This window comes from Anser anser (assembly GCF_964211835.1).
Source record: "Anser anser genome assembly, chromosome: 6".
In the NCBI taxonomy this organism is placed as follows: domain Eukaryota; kingdom Metazoa; phylum Chordata; class Aves; order Anseriformes; family Anatidae; genus Anser; species Anser anser.
Genome location: NC_139726.1, coordinates 22,006,400 through 22,033,551, shown reverse-complemented (window position 1 = coordinate 22,033,551; position 27,152 = coordinate 22,006,400). Strand labels below are relative to the sequence as shown.

Sequence of the window (27,152 nt, the reverse complement as noted above, 5' to 3'; positions counted from 1 at the left end):
CCTGACTGACCCAGAGGTAAAGAGCAGCAGGCCTCAAGTTCTGGAGAATGCCCAAAGGTGTTGGTGGGAGAAGCCCATTGGTCACTACATAAAATTCTGTCATAATACTTCCTAACAAAGCAGAACAGAAGCAAATGAGCAATGTGATCAAAAACTTACAAATCTAACTGATGACATCTGTAACTGACAAATCTGTAGCTGAACAGAGAAGCTGGCTAGTCCTTCTAGACAGGCTCTCATGGCTCTGCAGTTCATGCATTATTTTCAGAGACTAAGGAAGTAGATATTACTGCTGAAACGTAGCTTAAATAATGCTCTTCCAATTAAAATCCCATTTCGATGACAAAACTTTTCCTCACCTGGATACAATTTAATTTTTGGCATTCCATATTTAAAAAAAAAAACAACAAAACAAGGATAGAACTGTAGGCGTTTCCCAGTTATGCATAAGACAAAATGGTGCAGTTAGTTGGACCAGCATTGGTCTTCATATATTGTACATGCTCTTTAGTTGTTCTAAAACAATGAGCCATGCCATGTCATGATAGATCAGCTCACAAACTTCAAATACCTTGAATCACATTAAATGTATTTTGGACTGTAATATGGAAAATCAATGCACTTATCCCCAAAGTAGATCAACAACATAATGATTTACTATTTAGAAAAAGACACTCAGAGGTTTTAAACCAATTTTTATTTAAATATTCACCAAATAATGCATTGGGTATTTGATTTAAACATTAGACACTAAAACAAATTGATTGTTTCTTAAGGCAACAGGAGATAGATCCTAACTCCCTGAAGTCAGATTCCTATTCTGCAAGTGCCATTGTTATCTCACTTCAGCATGACAGTGCTGCCACCAGCAGGAAGATAAGAAAGCCTGGCAATACACTGAAAAAAGTAATTTTGAATAGAGCAGAACATCTACATAAGGAATGTTTCTCACTAGGTGAATTTTCAAAATTCCACACTGAGCAACACTACTGTAGCAATCTGTACAGCCATGTAATATAATTAATGAGATTTCCTATTATCTCTTACTAATATACGAAGAGAACAGAATCTACATTTTAACTTGATATTGCACGGAATATCCCAGCTAACTATGTTATTAACTTTAGAAGAGTTTTTGTATGTGAATGCTCTGTTCACAATCATGGACTCAATTTCCAGTCAAATTACTTCAGTAAGGATTTACCAGGGCCATTAAAGACCTCATAACACCCAGACTCAAATAGCATCACAGGATAATTTCAGACCTTTTGAGACCTGCAAGCATGGTAAGGCATAAATCACAAATCAGACAATGGCAGGCATAAAAATTCAGAGACCTCTATACAATCAGCTCACACACCTGTACGTCTTCAGATGATATTTACGATCTCTTATCATGTGAGGGGCTCGGGACAGAATTGCATTCCGCAAAATCTTTCCAGCTCTGAGGATCTTTTCTGAAGGAACCTTGGTGATCATGGAGAAAAAAAGGGACCAAGACACACAGATTTTAAACTTTCCACAGTCTCTGTACTGCCTTCTGCAAAACAAAGCACAAGTTCTCTTCTCCCTAAATTAAAAAAAAATTCTTGCATGGATGCTTACTTATTCAGAGCAATGCAAAATATTGTGGATTTTAAATCTCACATACATATCACATCTAGAAAACACCATGCCAACTGATATGCATCGCACTGCTGGAAATGAGTTACTTCCATTTATCTCACAGCCTGGCTCTATGGCACACCTATGTCCTATTACCTGTGTAATGGTTTTAGTAGGACGATGTGGGATGTGAGGTTCAATAAGAGGTGTCTGAAAAATAAAATGAAATTAAATACATTTTAAAGGTTGAGAAGTAAAGTAAAATAAAAGCAGAAAAAAAGAAAAACCCACAAACAACAACAAAAACAAACAAAACAAACACCTGAACAAAAAAGCTGTAAAAACAAAGTATGCAAGTCCAAGCCGTGTCCAGGGGATGTAAGTAGAAAAAGCTCTCTGAGGACATCCTAAAGACAAACGTGGCTTTTAATGTTTGGCAAATTAAAACAATGACATGACCTGTGAATATGAATAAATAAATGCATGTTAAGCTTTCCAAAGTACTAATGAAGTGCTCAGTGCCAACCATCACACCAGATCTGAGGCTGTCTGGGCACCCCTTCTGCTTGCTGCTCTCGAATCCCCGTGGGCACACCAGCATTGCTCAACAGGCAGCTGCCTCTACCAGCAGTCCTCCTGCCACAGAACTTCTTACCTCCTCTTCTGGAATAACACGCAAACAGGAACAATGAAAAGGCTCTGCTCCCAGTACCTGTCTTTCCTAAACTCTCAACACCTAGCTGGCAACACTTCCACAGCCGCTCACCAGAGCCTTCTGAAATACAAGAGCACACAGGCCACTTGCAGACACCTGGGCAAGGACTTTCACAAAGGGGCCGGTGAAAGAAAAATAACAGTAAAAGCAGGTGACTTGGGTCAGGTCAGGTGAACCACTGGCTGCATACTGCTGGGCTGCCAGCTACTGGTCTCCTTAAACTGGGCATGTTTGTTAACTCCCACCGGATTTTAATGCTGTAACAAAGCACTCGTGGTAATCAGATAGGGCTAGAGCTACGAACGCAGCAGAAGACTACAGGTCAGCCAGGAAGGGGAGGATGAGGGAAGCACATCACAGAAATCAGTAAGATAACTGTAATGGAGAGGCCTGTATATGGAAAACTATGCAAATGGTTTTTCATTTCTACTCAGGCCTTACAAGAAGTGTCTCAAAAGGCAGATCAATACAATTAAAGTAGGACTCTGGTTTTTCTCTTTAAACATCTAAACATTTTTTCAAAGACTCAGTTAAGTTATAAACACTTCTGTTACCAGAAGGGAGGAGGAACATCCCTTGATATTTGTTGGTTTCTGAACTCCTGTGAAGCATACTTTGGACAGTTTACATTTGCAGTTAAAGCACACTAAAATAGCAAGAATCTGTTGTAAAATGCCTCTAATGCAAACAAAACTATCAAATAAAAAGTTTAAACAAGAATATAAATAAAGGATCAAGTCAGAGGTATCACTTTGAGCATTAAGAATTTTTGCATCCATTTTCTTTCCAAAAGGATTTCAAATTCTCATCAATTTCAATGAGACTGAAGGTAAATATATGCTTAAGAGGTTGGTTAAACTGGCATGAAAGTCAAGATGAAAATTATTTTAAAACTCTATATTCTTAAAATGAATCAACACAGCACAACATACTCAATCTAGCTTCCAGATTTCAATTCCAGTTAGAAATATACTTCAAAGGAGAGATAAAACATGTAACATAAAGATACAAAACTTTTTAATAGCAATAGACTAGTGAAAATGAATACACATTTTTATTCCAAAATGCATAAAACTAATAGTTGAATAAATTGAAAATGGATGAAGATTTGTCAATAAACCTCCAATCCTAACTGAAACAGAATATAAGAGAATATTTAGAAGAAATCTGATTCAACCTGAAAGTACAGGGAAAAAAATCCAGATGAAAGTTAAGTCACAACACAAGAAAGTGCAGTAAGAAGAGCTGTTCTTCTACATTTGATTCTGACCAACACAGTAGGACCAACTGCGAAAGCAGAAGGTGTCTTGGGTGAAGGTGATCTCATGAAATGATCCCTTGTCAGAACCTCACAGAAGGAAGTAAGAACATCAAAGTAGAAACAATACACTAGGAAGAAAAAATGCCATGAAAATGGAATACTAATAGCTAGATTTCTTGAATGGGTCATGAGGAAGCAAGAATAAGCTAAAAGGAGTTAAAAAGTTACAAAACATACTCCACTAGTACATTAACAGTAAACAAAAACATGGAAAAGTGTTGATCTACTACTCAACAGAAGGACATCTGTTGACAGATAATTCAAAAAGGCCAGGAGCCAATTTATTTTTTGTGTCAATGTTTACTGAAAAGATCAGTGACAGAGATGGCTAGTAGCAGAGTTAAAGGATTAAAATCTCAGCCTGAAAAAAAAAGGCATGAGAAAATTTATGTAAATAAGGTATTTTCAGATCAGCTGGGTTTATAGAATTTCATGCAGGAAAACTGAAGAGTCTGAAAAAATTTAAAGACAGCTGAGGACATCTCAGAACCATAAGCAGTCATCTCTGAGAAATCCTAGGAACTAAGCAGCAGAAGAAAAATGGAAAAAGGAAGAGCTGAAACATTAAAGACATGTCAGCTTAACTTGTCTTCCCAGAAAAACAGTCAATTTGTAAGCACCTGGAAAAGAACAGGGAGGTGAATAACAAGTGACATATTAATCAAGAACAAATCATGCTGAACTGATCCAATTTCCTTCCACGACCAGGTAGCAACACTGATGGATTAGGAAGAACCAGTAGATTTCTAACTCTTTACACGACTTCTGGCACTGGCTCATATGATAGCCCCTTGCACAAAGGTGATTAAATTTTTACAAAATAGGTGCAAAGCCAGTTGGAAAAACACATTTTGAAAGTAATTACCAGCGAAGCACTGCCCAACTGGCAGTTGTACTAAAGGTCTGTTTTGAGTAGGGTTCTCAAGAACATACAGTATATCTGATCCTACTAAATATTAATGCAGGATGAAGTCAAATGTACACTCACTGATTCTGCAGAAGACTTCAGGGTGGGAGGGACTGCACGCACACTGGAGAACAAGTTTTTAATCTGACATGGTTTTGATATTAGTTTGAAAAAATATGATGGTATCATGCAACACAGATAGTGCTGATTACTTTTCTGAAGCAGGCATAATCTGCTAGAGAAAGAATAGGGAAAAAGTATCTTATAGTAGCAGTTCTAAAGACAAAGAAATAAGGTTTATAATGGATAATAAACAGAACTGAGTAACCAATGCCATACTTTTGTGAAAGCAACAAATACTGCATGGGGATGCAGTAACAGATCAGATACATAATGAAGTTCTGCTTTAATCAACCTAGATAAGACCCTAAGCTAAAACACTGTCTCTCCTTTGGCTACTTTACTTCAAAAACACATAAACCAACTGAATTCAGAGAAGAGCAACAAGATTAATCAGAAAGCACAACATAAATAATTAAAGTTGTTCAGCTGGACTAAAGACAAGTCTGAGCAGAAGTGTGACAAAAAAAGTCTTCAGATTTAAAAGGCCTTTGAAAAGAAGAAAGAAGTGACCAAGTCCATCACGCAGAGATCAGAAAATGGTTTAAATTGCTGCGAGAAAGAATTCACGTTAGACATTGGGGAAGCTTTTCTAACAGTATGGACCATAATACTGGCACAGATTGCCAGGGAGATGTGGTTTCTCCATCTTCGGAGGCTTGGGAGGAAACCCAAGGTATGTCAGGAGTGTCAGGAACAGTTAATTGTGCAGGTGGCCCAGGGATGGACTAGATGCTTTCCTAAGTACCTTTTACTCTCACTGTATGGTACTGTGTAATTTTCAAGGACACCTTTGCATGTCTAAATGTAGTTCAACCACAAGGTGACGCTTAAGGAGATGATCAATAATACAACCCTGAGCGGCAACCCTGGTCTCAAGAAAGCAAGGCAGTCACTCCTACTGAGGAACAGTTTCATTGATGCCCAAAAGACATGGCCAGCAAGGAGCACCTCCAAAGCTGCAGCCTCTGAAAGATACTGCAGTGAACTCTGGCTGCACTAACAATGAGATTAAATGCAAGAAATAGAATCACAGGGCTTGGTCTGAGCTTGTAATAGAAAGGCAAGTCATGCTCCAAAGCCAGAGAAATGTAATATCAATTAGTTAAAAGCAGATACAGTGTTCCTATACCAACTTCCTACCAGAAGAGCTGGATCCTGTACAGGATCATATCTTACAATAATAGTCACAATTTGACTGAACTCCAAGATATGTTTTATGAGTCTTTACAGTTTTGGATCCCCCATTAAGGGATACTTAGAAAGCACTAAGAAATAATGAAGTAGCTCTTCCCTTACAATAGCAGACAGCAGTGTTTAATTACCTTCTTTACACGTTCCAGTATCTTTGAAGAATTAATATGATGAAAGCGCATAAATGTTGCTATACCTGGGGCTACTTGTTAATCACGTTTTTCAGGATGTCTGAATAAGGGGAAAAGTTATTAGGTGAAGAGCTCAAATATGTAAGCCAATTATACAAATTGTTGTCCATCTCCTGGCCACAGTACTGACAAGCACAGCAGTACCATCCTGAGCTTTAGCTACTTCTTGCCCTTTTCCAATCAGTGCCCACACTGTGATCTGCTAATCCTCCCACTGCAGGGGAGAAGAAGCAAATGGATCTGGAGGGTGGAGAAGAGGGGGCTGCAGGTGTTGGAAGGGAGAAGCAGAAAGAGAAGAGAAACTGTGATAAAATGGCTTTCAGTTTAACATTAACAAACTTAATCACTATACATTTATGGATTCACATTCAAGCGTACCATTCATGAAGCCAATCACAAAACTCTCTTTAAATTGGAGGTGAAGCAGAGTAAGTAATAATTTTAGCCTCCAGTCCTTTGAAGATTCAAATATAATTATGCATGAGGGCAATACCATAGATCTAAATAGGACTTATTCATGTGTATAACTTTATGTACATCTTTAACATTTATGTGCATCTTTATGTACAACCTCATGACATCTCTGAAGAAATGGGCCTTAGATTACAAACTACAGGGCATGGGCTACCTTTATTTCTGTGCTTCTTACATCACTGAACAAACAAATAAATAATGAATAACAATAAAATAGAGACCTAACATGAGGTCTGTATTTGTCACGTTATTTAAATCTGCTAAACAAAAAGGTAAGAATGTCTCTTATATGAAAGAGATATTTTTCCATTCCCCTTAAATACCCTGTAAAGGGATGTTTCTTCTGAGCATTTACATATGAATTAATACTTTAGATGTGCAGCAACTTGGATCTAGAGAACCAAATCATGGAGGGAACCTAACATATTACTCTCAAATTTTAAGGTAGCAATCGTGCCTTGCAAAGAACTAAGAAGTAATAAAATAGAAGTCAGTGAACCTCAATGAATCATGTTTTTGTTGTTGTTTTGTTTTGTTTGTTTTGCTTTCCCATGACCTCAGCATAGCTCATCTCTGAGCAGAGAACAAGTTTCTGTATTTACTGGAGTTAAGCATGGCATGTGAGGTTGCCAGGGTGATGAGATAAACCTGTGCAGTACTGTTGATCCCTTATTTCCAACCAGGGCATTGAAAAGAATTGCAAGTGACATCTGTTTTCCTGCTGGCTGGCTGGGGATCCAGAAGAAACAAAGGACAGAAGCCACACAAGTTGAAAGGTGGCAGCAGCAACAGGCACATCACTATGAGGTTTATTTGTTTTACACCCTCCGAAGTTAATCCTATTGGTGATTTAGTGTCTAATCCAAAACCACTGAAATCACTGGAATGTGGCTTCAAATCAGGCTCATGGCATTCGATTCTCCTAAGCATATTTCAGGAACCAGAGCATCTCTAGCTCTTACTGGCTCTAACTGTCTTCTGGTGTCTGTCGTTTAGGACTGTGCTTGACTCTCCTTGTATAAATGTCCTGAAAAGCTATTGCTACCCTTCCTGGTCCACTAGACAGGAAATAAAACGTACAAAAAACATTCCCACAATACAATACACTGGAAGTACAGCCAGTGAGTAAGATAGAGCTCAAAATTAGCAAGTTTTCACAGCTCTCCCCTTTCTATTCTTTACACTGTTTCTCAAATCTATATACCCCTTTTCAAAAATCACAGAAAAGAATCACAGAATCATAGAATACCCTGAGTTGGAAGGGACCCACAAGGATCATCGAGCCCAGCTCCTGGGTCTGCACAGGACCATGCTTACAACAGACAACCATACCTTCTTAAGAAACATCTATAAGCAGCAAAAGTGGGAAGCAGGACAAAGTATGCATGGATAAAAGCACAGAGTCCAGAGGATGTTTGCAAAATCATGGTATCTCCACAGAAACAGGAAAATAATCACATCTCAGAAATCTTACGAACTTCATAAAACTACAGCAATTGTAAGCCAAATAGACAGAGGTAAGTATAAGCTAACTAAACCAAACAAAACAGACTAGTAGAAATTGTCATGACCAATGGTTAAGACAGCTCAGTTTTATTCCTTTTAATAAATCGACTGCATGACCTCACATAGATTACAAGTAATTACATCATGTTTCACTTTCCCCTTTTTGGATAAAAAAAAAACTAAAACAAAAACACACTAATAATTCCTACCTTTGTAAAATGCTTTGGATACTATCAGTAAATGGGCTACTATCAAACTATTCAGAGTAATGACGACTTTTAAAATCTGTATTTTTTGAACATAATGCAACGTAAAGCTGTATTTTTAAATACATTCTAAAATTGCTTTTCTTTAGTAAGCTGTGTGCATTAATAGCATAAACAGCAAAATGCATCTCTTTGAATTCTCAAATACAACCAGCGTAGCAAATTTATTTTAGAAAGTTAAATTGAAATTGCATTATTTAGCACTTCTACAATGTTTCCTTGACAAACTGAAAATGTCCATCCTTTTAACACAAAATGATTCAGCCATTACCAAAAATGATACTTCACTGTGAATGTCAAAGGGAAAAAGAATATTGAAACAGACTATGACCACTGCACAAAAAAAATCCAGAACATGGCTAATGATGTCTTATTTTCCTGTCATTTTTCTACTTCCCTGCTACAATGAAACAGCTGCTATAACTACACTGCATGCATTGAATAAAATGTCAGAAAATGTTAACTCCGCTGTGAGCATTCCTGATATTCTGACAGAGGTGTGACTACGGTTGTCATAAGGAATCTCAACCCAGCATTGTTACTGGCTTCTCTGCTGCTGCATTTTTTTAAATCTACAGAGCAATAAATAATTTTTTCATTGTCTCTTACAAGAATTACTGATTTCTTAGTTTCCATGGCTTTAATAGTATGTTTACCTGAAATTATTTACATCTTGAGAAACAAACTATAACGCTGAAGATGAAAAAGTACAATAAATATTAGGCTGCAAGGTTACTGTTTTTTAAGACTCGCCACTCATACATGCTTTAGGTACACAACAACCATTCAAAAGCAAACTGAAGAGAAGTTAAAGACTGATGAGCTTCTGGAGTATTTGTTTCACTTGCTCCCAAGTTCCTTTGTAAGTTGTGCACACACGCATGTGCACACCTCCTAAGCTCCCGGGAACCATGCCTCTAGACGTACAGGATGGAATGGGCTCTCCTATACTTTGATCACACTCAGCCACGAGCACTGCCCACTGAGGACTGTGTGGTACAGTTTTAGATGTGGTTTCATACCAAGCTCAAGTTTCATACCAAGCTCAAGGGTGCCAAAACTGGATGGCTGGATGGAGTGCAAATTAAGGAGTGAAACTGTGACCCTATTGAAACTCTTGACTTTAATGTAGTCAAAACGTCACCCAAGTGAGCCAAGAGCCCCACTGTCTCCTGAGTGATACCAGTTTATTTACTGTATGACCCCAGCTAGTCATTCCACCTCCAAGTGTTTCAACTTCTCCATCTGTAAAATGGGGATGACAGTATCTATTCACATCACTGACAAGTGACGAGAACGAGCAACTGAAAACACTGCTGAATGCTGCAAGTGAAATCCTGGAAGTCTAGTGCCTACAATTTCATCCTGAGCATTTTATAATGATTTTTAACAGAGAAAGGAAAAACCATCAAAGTGAGACAGGGCTAGTGGGGGTTGAAGGTTACCTCCTGAATTCCCTGAGGAGGTCAGCAACAATGTAAAGCCTCTGGCAAGCAGGGAAGAGAAGTTAATTTAAACCCATTTTGTGGCTCTTCTGGTGATTCCAGGTTCCTTCCTCTCCAAGTTCGGGACAGTGCATTGTGTGAACATACATGAAATGAAGAAACACTGAAGGAGTGTAACACACCTGTCTCGGATTCCAGCTGCCCTACCTACTCCTTAGTTTTCTTCCTGTCATCCTTTTCAGAAATAAATTTTTGATAAAAATGAAACTGAGAAGGAACAATTTAACAATATCCAGTGCAACATCATCTGTTACGCTACTTCACAGAAGGAGATCGTGTGATTTTTTAATGATCTACATAGATGTTTTCTGTCTACATACAGTATATTTCCTAATGCAGGTAAATGGTTGTCTCTGTAGTATATGAAAGCAAACAGAGGAAAGAAATCCCACACTGATGGCTCGACCACAACACATTTTAAAAAAGCACAAACCTTCTTTCAGCCAAGTATTACTTCAACAGCCTACAGTCTTCTGTCATAAACAAAACCCATTCAAGCACTTCTGTTTAATTTACATATTTGTACGTCAGTGAAAGAGACAAGCATTCTGCTCTTGGCAAATATCCACTAAACAACCTTCTTATCTTCCTTAAAACTTCTATTTTTCCATGTCTACAAAAAGCTTGTCAAAGCCTCAGCTGCTGATATGCCAAACCTATTACCTGTCCCATTCACATCAAGCACCGCACTTTATCTATTAGGTGCTTTTGTCTTAAAACTGGGTTGTCATCTCCTTAGGGTAGCGCCCTTCTTCATAGTGATTCTGACACCAGACATCTCCTATCTCTGACTGGGATACACCAGCATCGTCACAGCTCCCCTAAACGCGACGAGCCAGACAGATCTAACAGGAACAGAACCAAGCAACAAGAAGCAATGTGCACTGTCTGAGGACAACTTATCAGCATTGTAATCCCCGTCTGCTAGAAGGAAACATCATCATCTGACTCAGCAACAGGAAAAGTCCAACAGCATAAATTCAGGGAGGAAGTATTGGCTATAAAGGGTAAGGAGGAACTTTCCTTTTACAGCAAAACCTAATTGTGGTCTCAACACATTTAACCAGCACAAAATGAAACTCGTAACTGCTGTACATACAATCAGTTAATTCAGTGTCATTCTGATACTTCACTAGCAGTAATTGTATTGATTAAGAACATACAAAGGCACTTGGAATCACATCATTAGATCTGAAAAATATGGATTAATATGCCCTGTTTTTCATATTAATTCCATAATACACTTGGAATAATCAGTAAATAAAATACAAATGAGCTAATGCACATCTGTGTGAACAGTAAGTATTCCCCAAGAAAACAATAAAAGAATAATACTAGCTATTCCTGCCAATCTGAGCAAGACATAATTAGAACTGGAGAATAATAAAGATTTCGTTTTTGTAAATTTGCTTCTTCCCTCCTAACTTCCTACAGAGCTTGCAACTGCCTAACTTGCTACTGTTTAAACCAGGCCTATTCACATTTGTTTTCATTGTTGTGAATTTCAGCATGTCTTCCCTGATAACTAGCTAAGGACAGGCATCTCTAAGCATATTCTGGGCTGCTTCTGTTGCTAAATGGATATTTATTGCAACTTGAGAAAAAAAAATGTCTCCACAAAAGCTCACAGAACACTGCAATAATTAATCCAAGACTAATACAGAGAGATGAAATTACTCCACCTGACATTTTCCCTGGCTAACCCCATCTCTTTACATCCCAATCCACCACAGTATGTTTCTGAAAGAAATGACCTCTTTTTACCTCTCTCAGTATGTAGCCCAAGCTCTGTAAATTCTGTGATGTCTGGCTTTTAGGGATATCACAGAACCAACCCTGTCCTTGACAAATGGAAAGGGATCTATTGTATCATTTTGTAATCTATCCCCTTTCTCCTATTACCCCTTAATGTTGGTATTAATTTTCACATCACTGCTAAAAATACTGCTTTGTCCAACTGAAATTCTGTCCCTGCAATCTCTCAACCACTCACCTCCTTTTACATATAATCTTCAAATCTTCTTTGGCTTAATTGACTCTTTAGTGAAGACCTTTGTGGGCTGTATAAAAGATAAGGACTGCTGTATTAGGTTAAGCAAATCATAGTGTGAAGATGAACAGTTAATGCTTGCTATTACAGGAGAAATTTAATAACTGCAATCCAAACCAGCTTGCCTGGAAATACTGAACACACCTAGTGTATTCACACAGATTTGTTTGTCTTCAAAAAATCAATCATTTCTGCAATAACATAGGAGTCTTCAGCTTCTCCATGACAATCTAAGAGGCTATCTTGGGGAAAGAGAGGTACATCCTCCCAGAGGGATTGCCATGTATCTATAGTGCCACAAGGTCACGCAGCTCTTTCCAGGCAGCAGTCCATGCTCTCTACCCCAAACTTCACAGCAGAAAAGCCAGACAAAAGACAATCTTTCAAGAACATCGACTGTAATGCTGAAGAAACTGAGCACACTGAGTAGTGTTCAGGCAACCTCCTGGTTTCCTTCTCCCACCTCCTTCTCCCCGTTTGGACCACTATCTCAGGAAGACAGAAGAGCCACTCTATTACACAGAGAGGCCTATGACTGCTGTGGAGCAGTGGCTATATGTTTATGGGAAAAGGAATACCAGAAGCCTTACTTTTACAGTTTCGTCAAGAGGCTTTTTTCCAATGTTCCTCCGGAATCTGCAGAAACTGAGATCTGGTGACTGTGAACTGAATTGGGGGAAAAAAAGAGGGGGTGGGGGGAAGGGGCATGAGTCTGTTTTACCTTGTGGACCCTTGTGCAGCTAGCAAAAAAAAAAGCTTCTCCTGGATCCATTTCGCTTATTCATTTGAAATAGCTGCCAGAGTCCAGCAGTTTGTAGACCACAATCCCCAATCTAGACTGGCTCTGAACACAATTAAGACAACCTAAGAGTAGGGAGGGACAGGTGAACAAATATTTGCCTGGTTCTGCACGTGTATCTTATGTCCAAAACAGGAAGACATCACACAAATCTGTATTTAGTCACAGGAGACTGAAACCATACAGGTTCATTAGTGATTTAGCAGTGAATTGCAACAGTGCTGCAAGATGGCCTGACAAAAGAAGCCCTGACTGTTGCCCCTCTCCCGGCAGCTGAAGAAGGGTGGCAGAGACGCCAGGTTTGAGGCAGGAGGGATTCTCACAGGCCATAGCTGAGAGACCTGGCAGCACTTTGTGCGGAGGTTAGACATCTAAGGCCTCAGACATCACAGCAGCCTTAAGCACGACTGCTGTGGTCCGGCCCCTCCTTGAACCCCACATCCAGGCTGTCCCATGGCTTGTTCTGGCGCTGGCCAGGAAGCTAATTTTCAGCTTAAACAGCAGAAAATTAAGCTCAGAAGAAAAAGTTGACATGCTTCTGACAGTTCTGCTCCCTTACCACAGGGCAGGCAGGAGCATCAGCATGACTGAGAAGAGGGCCCATGCAGCCAGACGCAGCGAGAAGGCAACAGGCCCCACAGTCCCGGCACAGGTCACCAGGAGCTGCCATGGAAGGGCGGCCACAGCACCGCGGTTCTCCCTGGGCAGGATCTGCTGCTCCCACCGCTGTACTACTTCCCAGCCACCCGCTCCTGCCCCTTCCCCTAGTGCCACTGCTGGCATTCATCGGGCTCACGGGTGGACTGGGCCAGAAAATGGGTTCAGGTTCAGAGGAGAAGTAAACAGCTGTGCCACTGTGCAAAAGGCTATGAGGGAAGAGAGCGGCACAAACGAAGATGCTTCTATATGCCTCCTCAGATTCATGCTTTTGAAGTCAGCTACCTTAAAAAGAGGGAGAGTGGGCAAAGCAGTACTGGGAGGTCCAGTTACTACGAAGTCTTAACCATAGTTCTCCCCATTAAGTTACTGGCTCTTTCTCCATCCAGTTCATATTTAAGGTTATTACACAAATTGTTTATATAAGATCATTTCCTAAGATGAAAACAAGTGTGACTGAGTAAACCTAATTAGCAGCAGTATTAACAACTGGTATTAGAAGTATGCTTTTTTTTGCATTCTTATTTTGGAACCTAAATTATGTATTCTTTTCATTTATCTGCTAGCCAAGTCAGCTATGTGTATTCCTATTTCCTCACTAACTGCTATCTTTAATTTTAAGACAGCTGCATCACTGATGATAAAACACACAGATCAAACGTTCACATTCTTGTGCCAAGCTTTCTTCCAGAAGGAAATTTACAAAAGGAATAAATAATGAAAAGTCATAAATCATAAATCTTTAAATACCTGAACAGTACTTGCTTTTAACAATCACTGGAAATAATGGTCCAATTACATTTTCAGCTCTGTTGTAGATATCTGACATTTTTGCTTCAGCATTTCTCATTCAGAATGGCTCTAACTGAGCACCACAGACCAAACGTATTTTGGTGGTGGTACTCTGTGTGGAGCCACTACAATGGGCTCCAGGCTCATGTCCCAGTAACACAAAAAGAAAAACAAAGTCACTGGATAGCTTACTTTTCTCCACCATTTATTAACCTCTCAAATTTTTGTCATCTGTACTCAACTATAAAAAGATGCTGCTAAATGATCAGATCAGACACATTGATTACTTCTTACTGACTCAGAACTATATTTGACTTTCTGGAATACTAATTTCCTGCATGCTTTGTAGGAAAAGAAGTCAAAATGCTCTGTGAGTGATGATATGAATGACTATATGGAATCTGATTTTAAGATCCCTGATCCAATTTTTCTGCCAAACTTGAGAAAATAATTACAAGATTCAAAAAATTCATTTTGCTGTTTCAAATATAAGTGCCAAATGTGTTACTTGTATACGCTTGACTTGTCTGAAGACATGAACCTTGAAAAGGACTATCTTTTTTTCTCAGTATAATTACCCACTCTTTCTGCCTTTCAATTGCAAGAGATAAATGGAGCATATGTGCATGTTTTTATGGGTTGGGACAGAATCACACAGAAGACACAGCCAAGGAGCAAGAGTCATCAAATGTGACTCCACGGTATATATTATCAGACTGCCCTTGCCAGCACTGGCAGGCGAGGCAACATGCTATTTTTCTGCACACAAGTGAAAGTAAGAGTGATTTTTCATTTTGAAAGAACTTCCCATAGCTGCTTCGCAATATTCAGTGTTCTACAAATTCTAGCATCTTCTAGGAATTTTTTATTTTTTCTTTATTCACTGTATTTTATTTATCTAAACTATAATACTCATTCAACTAGGCAAGAGGTGGGAAAACACACTTCCTTCCAAGAAAAGGAAAATGTCTCTAGAGCCAAATTGCCTTCCCACATTGCCCCCCAAGCACCTCTGTAATCCTACTATGGGGAGAAGGTTACCCAGGGAGGAGCTGAGTACTTGCTTACTGTTCTTATTCAGCATTGCTACTCTGACAAATGGAAATTGTGAGTTAGATTCCCTTCAAACACTACATCAAAGAAATATGTACCACTTAGTTTTTCATTTGTCTATTGATTTCTGAATTTGTTCCAGCCACTCCGTGTCCCCTAGGATGATCACGTCAAGGACTGATGACAGAAAGCCCCTGTAAGGAAACACAGCTGAACTGTAGGCACACATGTGAACCCTATGCCTTACAATGTTATGAGGCAACCAGCACCTTTCTATCTGACAGCCACTCCATCTTACCTGTGACTGCAAGGTCTCTGGAGTAGAGGCCTTCTCTCCTTTCTATCACAGCACCCAGAACAAAACAGAATTGCAAGGCTTTAGGATACACACAGTTTGCAACAAAGGCTGACAAACAAACAAGCTTAGATTTTCCAAGCTTAGTTTTCCATTCCTGAGCAATAGGCAGTGGTTATTCCAGGAATGTTCTGCAGTTGTGATTGAAAAGAGAAGCTCTGTCTTCAGGTGCTGACAACACGACTGTGCTGTACTATCGGGTATTATTCATGATTTTTCCCATTATCTTCTCTCAAGATATATGTGGCAATTAGCTTATATTTTAAAACTGAAATATGCCTAGACATATTTAATCCTAGTCCAGTGTTGTTACTGCTTTTTGAAAATGAGAACAAAATTTAAAATAAAATGATTTATTTAGGACGTATAGATTGCAAAATTCTACCCTCATCTACCAAGTATGTAACTCATCTACCAAGAGAAGTCTTGCCTCTCTCTTACCAATCTCATTGTCATTGTAGCCAGCTCTGTTTATCCCTAGAGCTGTCCTTAGGGCCATCACAGTGAAAACTCCTCATTGCAAAAAGAAAGTTTTGTATTTTTTTCTTCCAAATTCACAGAAGGGCTTAAAAGACCAGGGATCAAGTATGTGATGAACAGAAATTAAGTTATTCTGATATGTATGCTGGTAAAAGTGCAGCAGTTTGGACCAAGGATTCTGGTTTTTGTCTTTTGTTTCTCCTCTACAATGCTATTTATTCTGGTATTGTTATAGATCAAATGAGAATCACTAATCACAACTGTAGGTTTCATTCTGGGACTACTCTGGCTAGTTCTCTCTTGGTCAGATTGAAGCTCAATTATATGATTAGCTACAGCAGAAGAAATGGTTTCCAATAGAAACTGCCATTAGGGTCTCCAGAATTCAGAATACACAATGAAATCATGGATCACGGATATTTTACAGATCATCAGACAGCTGAATTGGATAACAGAAGATGAGGCGGTGCAAGCTTTTCTTTGAGGCATCGCTATTCATGCTGGTGTTTGGAAGGGAGGCCTACAGCTGTACATCATCTCCACATGTCTGGAACTGGAGACAGTGATGTCCCAAAACCTTCCCTGGTGGTTCTGCAACAATTTAGCTTATGCAAAACCTGCTTATGTAAACCTGCAGCCCTACTAACAATTTTGTTGACATTAAAGAGCTCTGATGACATACAGACCTTCTCATTTTTCATGATGAAGTTCATCACTAACGTATGAAAAATGTATTTGTCACAGACTCCTACTCATCTCACACTTCTGTCTTTGTTATCTCTCCTGCCATATGCTGTCACCATGTGACTCATTGCCAGGGACTATATGCACAGCCTCTGCACTAGCCAAATTGTTACAAGCTGTGACAATGATTGAACCCTGAGCACCTCCACTCAGAGCAAAATGAAGAACTTGAACAGACCTCTAAGCATATTACTTTCATTTATGCAAAAATCGTGCAAAAATTTCAGAGAGGTCTCTGAAAGTAATCAGTAGTTAGGACTGCATGAAGACATTACTTGGAAATATTTGCACATAGTGCTTTTATGCAACCACTTTAAAACAGAAAATGAAAGGGATTTTTTTTTTTAATGCTATGCTAACATTATATAGGACAACAGGCTCTTGAATGGAACCCAGGATACGCTAGGAATTAATACAGTCTCATTGTTGGACAGTTATACAAACCATGCACATGGAAAATAAACTGTTATAACAGTTTTCATGTGAATGTTGGAGACGTTACCACTTACAAACAAATACCTTGCCATTGCACCTACAATCTTGCTAGAACACTGCCTGCGTTCCTGCTCTTTCTTTTTATTCAGCCTTGTAGTCTCCAAATTTCATGAGCATGTTAAACATTTCCCTTAGCATTCTGCTAATGGTCTATCAAATTCCACATTTGACATTCTACTGAATACGTTAAAAGATAAGCTTTCTCCTCAGTCATCTGGGAAAAGTAAATTGAAATATAGGGAAATCAGAAGTGAAATTATTGTGTTTATTGCTATAGTAGCTAATTTGGTGAATGAACATGATTATTACTGGTGTCTTGCATGGGCTCTTCAAGGCTGCAACTAGTGAATTGTAATGTCACCTTCACAAACAATATACTTTCAAACGCCCAGAGCTTGAGTGCTTGAAAATTGAAATAAGTGAATATTCATTGTCCTGGCGATGTTGAAAATGGCAATATTTTAAGAATTAACACATAGATTATGTCCTTCTCTGTCAACTGAAGGATCTTAGATATATTTTTATTAAATGCACTTAGAGTTGATAAAATAGTAAATCAGGTTTTCACAATCATTCCAATTATATAAATGCAAAGAAATCAGAATGGCACCTACGCCTTAATGGAAGTTCAGTAAAAACAAACAAAAACACTGATCTACATTTTATCACATCAAATTAACTAGGGAAGAAGATGGATAAAAACGTGGCTTTCAGATAAGTATTTCAGCACCTCCTACAGAAGCTGTACTATACAAAATAGCTTCAAATAAACCACTTCCAATAAGCTTCCAGTCTAGAGAATTTGAAGTCATCACATTAAAAACACAAAGGGGATGTTCCAGCCTGTAAGCTTTACAAACTTGATACATGTGTTTTCTGAATATTACTTCGTGCACTAGAGGGAGCTCCTGCAGCTTTTTATCACAATAGAAACCTAAAGACAATACAGGGAAGATAAAGGAAATAAAACAAGAGATTTCAGAAAAATAGATATATATATTCTTCACCTGATATCAAGAATAACAGCTTGAATTTGCACAACTTAATCTGCTTACATTTTCTGTGTTCAGTATATTTTCTTCAGTACAAAGGATATGAAGACGTACTTTCCTCCTTTCAGGATGCACGCTTTCAACAAAAGATGGCACATTTATGTAGCTTTTTTTTTTTTAAGTAGTCATGGAGATTAAGTTGTACAAAAAGAAAACTATCATGGTTTTTGAAGTGAGATGTTGTTTTAGTTTGAGTGTTGTTGTTTGAGTGTGCTACAGAAAAAATGTATGTGAGCAGGTAATCAAAGTCTGTACCATAACAAACACAAAGAATTGAAGTCCATACCATAACAAACATGGATAAGAGGACTTCATTAACACTGCTCAGTCAGCCTTCACTCTTGAAATTCTCTGTTTTCAAGCACTTCATTTTTCAGCTTTCCTTTCATGCAGAATTTGTGTGTAGTTTCTTGAGGATTTGGGGATTCTTTTAGCAAACTGCAATATTGAGATTCCATTACAGAAAACAACATAAAACTTATGTATTAGCACGGTTAGAACGGTTTGACTATCAACCACTTGAATAAATAGAGTAATTGTCATTAGTCACAGAGTTTTACTCCTTCTGTAGATTGTTCCTGGCATCTCATAGGCAGAGCTTGCAAAGGAGTTTCAGACATTTACTGACAGCAGAAAAAATACACTCACAGCACCAAGCTCTGCAGTAGACTGGAGCTTCAAGCTCTCCATGGATCAGTCCTCTGTTCTTACCTACATTCATTCCTGTGTCTCTACAGCTCTGTTTGGCAATGTGCTGTTCTCTACTTTAAACCCATCATTTACCTCATGTCTCCAGAGAAGAACAGACTGTTTCTTTACTCATTTGCTACTTGGGCACCGGTAGAGGGTGTAAAAGCACAGGGGAGACAACCGTCATTTTCAGTTACAGTCTGTGGCTTAGTAATAATCAAAATGTTACTCTAACAACTAGAATGAACAACTGCAAGAGAAAACATACTGCTAAGCATCAACACAGTAATGCCCTAGCAGCACAGGACCAAAGGTGTAGTTTGGGAATACTGCACACACAATGCACACAGCCTGTGTGCAAAAGCTAGCGGTTAACTCTAACATGCCTCTAGTGAGCCTGTTTCAACAGATTTTTCAAGGCTTAACAATATGGCTTATTTTAGCCATAGGGAGTCACAAATGGCACTCCTTTCTGCCAGAACAAGCCCTAAGTGTCAAGCTCCTAGCCAAAGGACAGGATTGCTAGTGTATCACCGGGAAAAGCTATTTAACATGTGCTACGTATTTTCCCTCAACCTCAATGTCAGAGAGGTTCGATCCATTTCAGTTTAAAAATCAGCCAGAAGCAAACTCTCAGCGTGAAAAACTCAGCCTAAACAGTGAGAAACTGGCCAAATTGTAAAAACAGGATCTTGTAGTGGGAACAACCACGCAACCCTGCTGCCAGCTCTGCTGGTAACATATGAAGACATAACCACTGCCTATTCTGTCTGCATGCTGGAGCCCAACCTCCCCTGCCTTCTAAGTACTCTTCTGTATCTTTTCCAAAAATGTATTTGAAATTATTATTGATTTTGTCATTTTGGCTTTATGGTTATATTCACCTAGCAGATCCAGTTACATCCAGACCTGTTCCATCAGAATTTTCAAAAACTGGAGCTAGTGAGACCATTGCACAGATATTAGACTGACTAGTTAAAAAGACAGATGCTGTGTTATTTTCCCTTATGTAAGATGGCTTAAATTTGATTCTGTTTCCATTTCTCAAAATATAACTGAGGGCTGCAACATACTCTGTCTCGGTATTTTATGCTCAATTTAACTGCTATATTGCATTAAATGATGTGCAATAATGTAACCCTAAATGCAAATGAATTCTTGTTTGGTAAAAGAAAATCTCTTTGCTGCCTTTTCCAAATAGATATTTTTAATAGATTTTAACAAACTAGGAAAACCAAACATCCCCATATGGTGAGAAAATTTCAAGGCATACATTAAAAGAAAAATCTTGTGTTACTCATCAGAAATATAATAGATGTGACAAGAGAAAAAAATTAAGCTATGAAAATAATTAGCAAATATGGAAAATCATCTATTACAGTCCTTATAAAAGGCTCAGCACAAGCTAAAAGAGAAAAACATACATCTCATATTTCAAGAGAGGAATATATTTGATTTCATTTGAAGCGAATTATTTATAGATATAAACTTTCCTGGGAAACTAAAACAAACAAAAATATATAAATGTATCATTATGACTAGAAATTCTGAAGAAATTATGTTATCTCCTTCTAAGAGCGTCATGTTTTCTTACCACATGAAAGATTTTGAGGAACTTTCTCAATTTCAGAAAGGTCCTCACTCAGTCTTTGTCTGGCCATTACAGAATAGCCTGCGGGCCCCTCTGTAAGGGGGAGGGGGGCAGTCCTACAGGCCTCATTTTATCCATATGAAGATATAAAATAATTGAAAGATGACCTGCAAACACTACCCTCTCCCTTGATTAATGCCTGTCCCAATGCAGTAGCTATTTCTGCAGCCATATATAACCATAGAACATACAAAGCACATAAAATACACAAATTCAGGGCTCTTTTCTGGTATCCTGTTACTTTGTATTTCAAATAGCTGGCAACACTTCTAGGAATTTGGCCCTGCAATCCCAGTATCTCTCAGATCATTCAAAAGAGCAGGACGTGAAGATCTACATGTTGTGTAAGCACTGTAACAGTTGTACAGTTTTAAACTGCAGGAATGAAGCTTGCACACAATAAACAAACTATGCAAGTATTTCTGTTGCACTTACCTTTCGTTTGACGTAACTGGAGAAAACTATGGCCATATGGCAAAATCAGAACTAGGATTCATGAACCATTTCTATGCTGTGTAGGTTCTGCCACATTTGTCATGGGACAATCTGAGATCCTCCGGGATGAAGCAAGGTGACGAGCATCTGTCACATATTTACTCTCTCAGCTTCTCTCCACTGAAATGTCTACAGAATGTGGGAGGGTGAAGGATGGCTGTTTTTTGTGTGTCTTGGAAAGGAAGTTAACATGGTTTGCGAAGGACCTTATTCTTGTTAAAGTCATTGAACAGTTTGAGCCTGTCCCAGCCAAGTTCCGTCTCCTACACAGGTGAAGGTTACTTTGTGTAATAAGTCCTCTTGTGCTAGAAAAGCCAAGCTACTGGCAGCAATATTAATCACAAAACTTTGCCCAGTTTCTAAAATACTTTGGACCTGAAAGCACATATGCTCCTTAGCTGAGCATCACTACCCATTTATGGGGAAATATCACCTTCTAGGACAGCCCGGGATGTTTTTATCTTGTTACCTCTACCCGCTTCAGAAAATAAAACGTCTTTTAGTTTGGATTCTACACCTGGTACTTTCATTGAGGGGTCAAACAAGACCCCTGATCTGTCTTAACTCTTATGCACTTATGTATTTCAAGGCTTTGAAATGCCAACATCTTAGAGAAGCACTTAAAGTTTGTAAAATGCTTAGAGAGCAAAAGATACAAAGTATCTAAGAATCATTACTTAGTGCATGGAAAAATGTTTATTTTCATATAGGGTAAGGCTGTCAGGAAGTGATACAGCATTAGTGAATAAGATTCTAGAAAAAGGAACTGCATAGTGTTACATTTATACATTTAATAAAGGCTAAAGGTGACAATTAAGAAAGGTCAGTACCCTTGAGGAAGCAGGACAGACAGACAGGGAGAGGTGGAAGTAGTTATTTTCGCATTAAGGAAACGCTAAAATATTCATTGTCTTTATCTGCTGTCAAGAGATGTTTTTTATGTAACAAAAAAAAAATCCTTTAACCTTTTAAAGACATCACACAAATCCATCTAATTAAACTCCCAAATATAGAAAGGAGGCATCCAAGCAACTGTGTATTACTGTAACTTTTCTACTCCCACCATAAAAAAAGTCTAAAAATTCTGAACCTTCGCAGCAATGCCTGATACTATTTCTTCCAACTATTATAATCACTTTAATGCCAGCATAGCAATATTCATGAGTTCTTTCATGCCGGTCCTGATGTGATGTGCTGAGACCAAAGGAACAGAACTTTTTACAAGGGGCACCTGGGATGTAAAGCTGCTCTCTGAACACCGGAGAAAATTCACCCCATACAAAAGGCCAGAATGATGTTTATGCATCAGCTAAGACTCAGTTTAGCCTTCAAACAGGACTTAACTATGAATTTTATGATCCATTGGCTATGTACTGGGTCTTGTCACAGGGATACCTTTCTTTCTCACCCTCACCATGTTCCTTACATAACGATGACAATCAAATTGTGACACAAACTTCAACAGCAGCACTTTGCTTTCTCTAGTTTTATAATAAAATCTCTAAAGAATCCTTATAACTTGTATACTGCACTTGCATCAATCATATACTTCACATTTTCACCTGGTTCTTTTCAATTTCATGCTGTACTACTGCTTTTTTTTTTTATTACCAAAAAGCCCCCCACCAAAACCCAAAGGCAAAAATAGATGTAATTTACCTTATTACAGTTTTTAGAGACTTGGCAAAGAGAGCTGCCTGACATACTGTCCTTATCTGGCATTCCTAAAGAAAGGATAGAATACAGAAAATAAATAAATACTATACATACTTTAAGTAACAAAAGAAAGATTTATTAATGGAATAAGCAATTTGCCTTTTTTATACTTTGAAAAAAATCATAGATGAATGTGTAAAGTGCAAAACATTTATTTAGGCAGTTTTTCTTCTCTTAGGAACATGAAAAAGAAAGTTAACTTATGTAAAATGCTATAAACACAGTTTGTTAGAAGTAGTACTGTCTCACAAGTAAATAATTTAAACATGTATACAGGAATTAGTTATATTTTTTTTTTCTTTTACCACTACCTGTGTTTTAATACCTGGAATTCAAATGTGTCACTGTGTTTGCACTTCCTAGCACAGTTATGTTATGTAATCAATATACTCTATTTGTGAAACAATAATGTAGCATAGCATATTACCCAAAATTTACAGACATGACTGTAGGCCATGAGACATCATCCTGGCTGTTGCCTAAATAATTCTCCGGCAACTAAACAAAAATACCTTGATTTACAGAAGTGATGCATTCCAAAGGCTGCCCTTGGATTCATGTCTACACCATTATCCCACGGTTTGATAGGCTCTCATGACACAAAGCCATACCCAAACTTATTTACCTATGCAACTAAGGTCAGATAGCAGCACGTTTAGTGCAGTTTGTGTGTCCCAACATGAACCCAAGTTCCCAAGGAAGCAGAGTAGCGCAACCTAACTTAAAAAAAAATAAAATAAATTACTCTGTTTGTTAAATTCATTTTACTAGCAGGACTCATGGCTGCATTCCATAGAATTCATATACCATCTACAACCAGTTAAATTTTATGCAACATAATACAGTATGTTTTAGTCAAGAGGACAGTCCCACGGTGCAAATTTGTGCACAGCTCTGTGTGCGGTTGTATGCAGTTAGGAATGCAATCAAGCAAGTTCCAAACTATTTCCTCCTCTATGGAATATTAATATAGTGGTAATGGTGAATTGAATTTAATATATTAATTTCCACACCCCAAAACAGAGGACTTTCATTACTCCTTTTTCTTCTCTTTATATTTTTTCTAGCATTTGATTTCTACCTCCTCATACTTACTGTCATTGTTGGAGCCAGTTTCCATAACACCATAAGGAGGAGTGAGAAGTCCAGACATATACTGTCGATATTTCTGGAAGACAGCAATGGCAAATTCCGTCAGGTACAGATATGTAAGTCAGTACAGATGGATAATGTGGTATGTACATTTGTGTCTGCTGCCTTGTGCTTCAGATGCATATAAACAATCTATGACTGAGCCAGTCAGATGTCTTTTACTCTTAATGCTACAAGACCAGCTTTCTTGATTTGAGCACTCTGTCTTTACTTTATCAAAAGTTGTGCTAAAAGAGTTCCCTCCTTGATCTTCCCCAAAGCATGACTTTGAGGGTTCTAGTAAATCAATATTGTACTTGTGTGATTTCCCATAAAGGCTGTTTTAAAGCTCGTTTGAAATTACACTACTCAGCTAAACTCAAGCTAGAAAGCTGTTTTATTGTATGAATGGAGATGAAGCTGTGAACTAAGAATTCATAAGACTCACATACCACTACAATTTTGGTACCAGATTTAAAACATACAGGATTTAGTGCTAAGACTAAACATTTAATTCCAACACACTAAGCAAGCAAAAGTTTGTTTTTCAAAACTACAAGGTTATGAAACACACAAACCCAGCACCAACTTTATGTATACATACACACTAATACTATAGTATCAAATGAAATTTTGTAACTGTAAAAATAATGTCCTTTGTACCACAGTAAACTACATGACTGTAACTGATGTTGGTGACTGGTATTTTTCTTCAGTGAATGCTGGTGACATGATGAATAAGGTTCAAAGCTCTGCCTAGGGCTTAAAAAATTCACAGAAGCTAAAATATAATACGAAGGAAAAAAAATGTCCTTTTATCTCATACAAATCATTCAATAAATGAGACATTTCTGTTTTCAGTCATGCTAGATTACTGCCATAGTTAAGGGTAAACAGTTATAATGCCCCTTTCGAATCTGTCACAGAGCAAGCTTGTGCAACAGGGATGCTGACGATCAGCATAAACAAAATTGTAATGCCATCCATAGGTTGTGCAGTGAGCTGAACGTGAACAAACAACTAGCTGAAATTCATCTAGGATTCAGCTAAGGACACATGTTAATTGAGGCAGAAAACTTCCCTTTAGTCCAATTTTAATGTAAAAGATTTATCCTTTGCTTTAAAAAGTGAAAACATCCCTACAGCTCCATAAATGTTATCTGCTGGATTTTAACAGATGCTTGAATTATCCTTTTAACATTTTTTTCTTTTCTGGAGATGGATATGAAAATCTCATCAGTTCTAGCAAGGAAGAATGAATGTCTTGCACTCTAAATAATAACAAAACCTGCAAAGATTACATTAATCTAAATAATCCAATCCTATTTTTAGACAAGCTATTACATCCTAAAGCTTAGTAACATATTATTTAAATCTCACCCATAATCCAGCTGAAAACTCATAGGAGCAAAATTATGTTTTATTCCAGGTCAGTCACACAAAATACATACTACTTAATTTGAGGATAAAACTCTTATTTTCTTTCCCAAACTCTGCCTCCAGTTCTATGCCTGGAACTCAGCAAGAGGAAGAACGCAAGAAGTAATTATTTTCTCAGTTCAATAAATAAACCATGTACATAAAACAGGGGAAAAAACTCATTTCAGTTGTCAAAATGAAAGAAAGGAAAACTTATCATAAGGGGCTGAAATAACATTTTATTCAAAGAGTAGATAAATGTTTTGTCCTATTTTCTACTGAGCTCGGTCTTGAAATCTGGTTTAGAAATAGAAAATTGAAATGTTTCATTTGGAATAAGATACAATTAAATTACATCCGGTATTTTTTTCCTGTTCTTTCTCATCATTCAGATGATATTCAGTTATTTTTTCTGTTTTACCCATAATAGCATTTTCCCAGAAATACATTATTAGTCTACATTTAATCCAACTTGATAAGGGACTTGAATTGTAGAACAATAGTAATTTTCTTTTAACTTTTCAAATGTATGCATTTACTATACAGCTTTCATAATCGTCATACACTGCATGGCAGTTTCCTTTCTCATTAATTCTCTAGTATTTCTCCTGCTTATTCTTCTCACAAAATGAAGCATAGAACACGTCATACAATTTCCAAAAGATTTGGGTGCCTAGCTTAACAAAAAATACCTGCAGAAGTCTTACAGGCATGATAAGCCATAATTGCATTTAACACTTTAAAGCGGATGCAAACTCTTCACATTGAGCACCCAATGTGCACAATTCCACGTTTTTGCTAAAAAGACAACTCTTCTTAGTCCCTTATGTAACTGCCCTGTATAATGTAAGGGATCAGTTGCAAAAACCTGTGCACAATTGTGCACCATCAAGCAGTGGTACCCAAAGGTATTGTAAGAAGCCGACACTTTACGGTTTCTGGAACCCTATTCACATTTTAGGAATTCGTCCTTTTTAAAAAACAACAACAACATCTATCTTTAGATGCAGGTCTGATTTTCATCAAATAGGCAGGGAAGGTAGATGCAGTCTTGTACTCTGCTGTATTATTTGCACTCGTGTACTGTAAGCTTTAGGAACACTTGTGGATATTTTGTTTGCGGAGGCCCCTAACCACATCCAGCCCCACATCATTCTCAGGATGCCAAGGGCCACAAAGAGCGTAAGTGTAGGCTGCCAAGGACCTCAACTTTGTAATCTTCCACACGAAGGTCCTACCCTGCCTCGGAGTAAGTCTACTAAGGAGACTGACAGAGCAAGCCCAGTGAGCAGAACTGCCTGTGAAGGAGGTCAGCCAGCATTACCAGAAGAGGCACCGATTCTGGACCTACCCTCAGAAAGTTCAGTTGTTCAGACTCCTCCAAGGGACCTCAGCGTGAATTAAACTATCAGGTTATCTTAAATGAAGGCTGATATGACTGCCTACACATGGTCTCCCATGAAGATACCTTGATGGGGTGCAGACTGACATTGGAGGTACAATTTACAACTAAAATTGTGCCGGCTCATGAGCCAAACTAAATGTCAAAGGACACTCATTTGTCAAGAAGTCTGGGAAATGTTGTCCATGGGGAAACCTGAGTATGCAAAGATGATGAAAATAACCACATAGAGATTCACAGTATTGAATGGAGTAACGAAGTTCCAAGCATGAGCTCTCTCAAAGCTGAGATAATGAGGAAAAAACAATGTTGAGTGTGAGACCTGTCTTATTACTGCAATGTCTGTAAATGAAAAGAAAATGCAGCA

The 27,152-nt window shown here is 38.1% G+C and overlaps 1 protein-coding gene across 1 annotated transcript in view; it reads right to left on the bottom strand.

Moving 5' to 3' along the window:
* The window catches only part of RAPGEF4 (Rap guanine nucleotide exchange factor 4), a 154,033-nt gene that overhangs the window by 54,915 nt on the left and 71,966 nt on the right, over positions 1 to 27,152 (bottom strand). Inside the window, 4 exon segments of the mRNA XM_083842534.1 lie at positions 1,360 to 1,467; positions 1,762 to 1,815; positions 22,777 to 22,841; positions 23,929 to 24,001. Coding sequence (XP_083698660.1) covers positions 1,360 to 1,467; positions 1,762 to 1,815; positions 22,777 to 22,841; positions 23,929 to 24,001 — 300 coding nt within the window.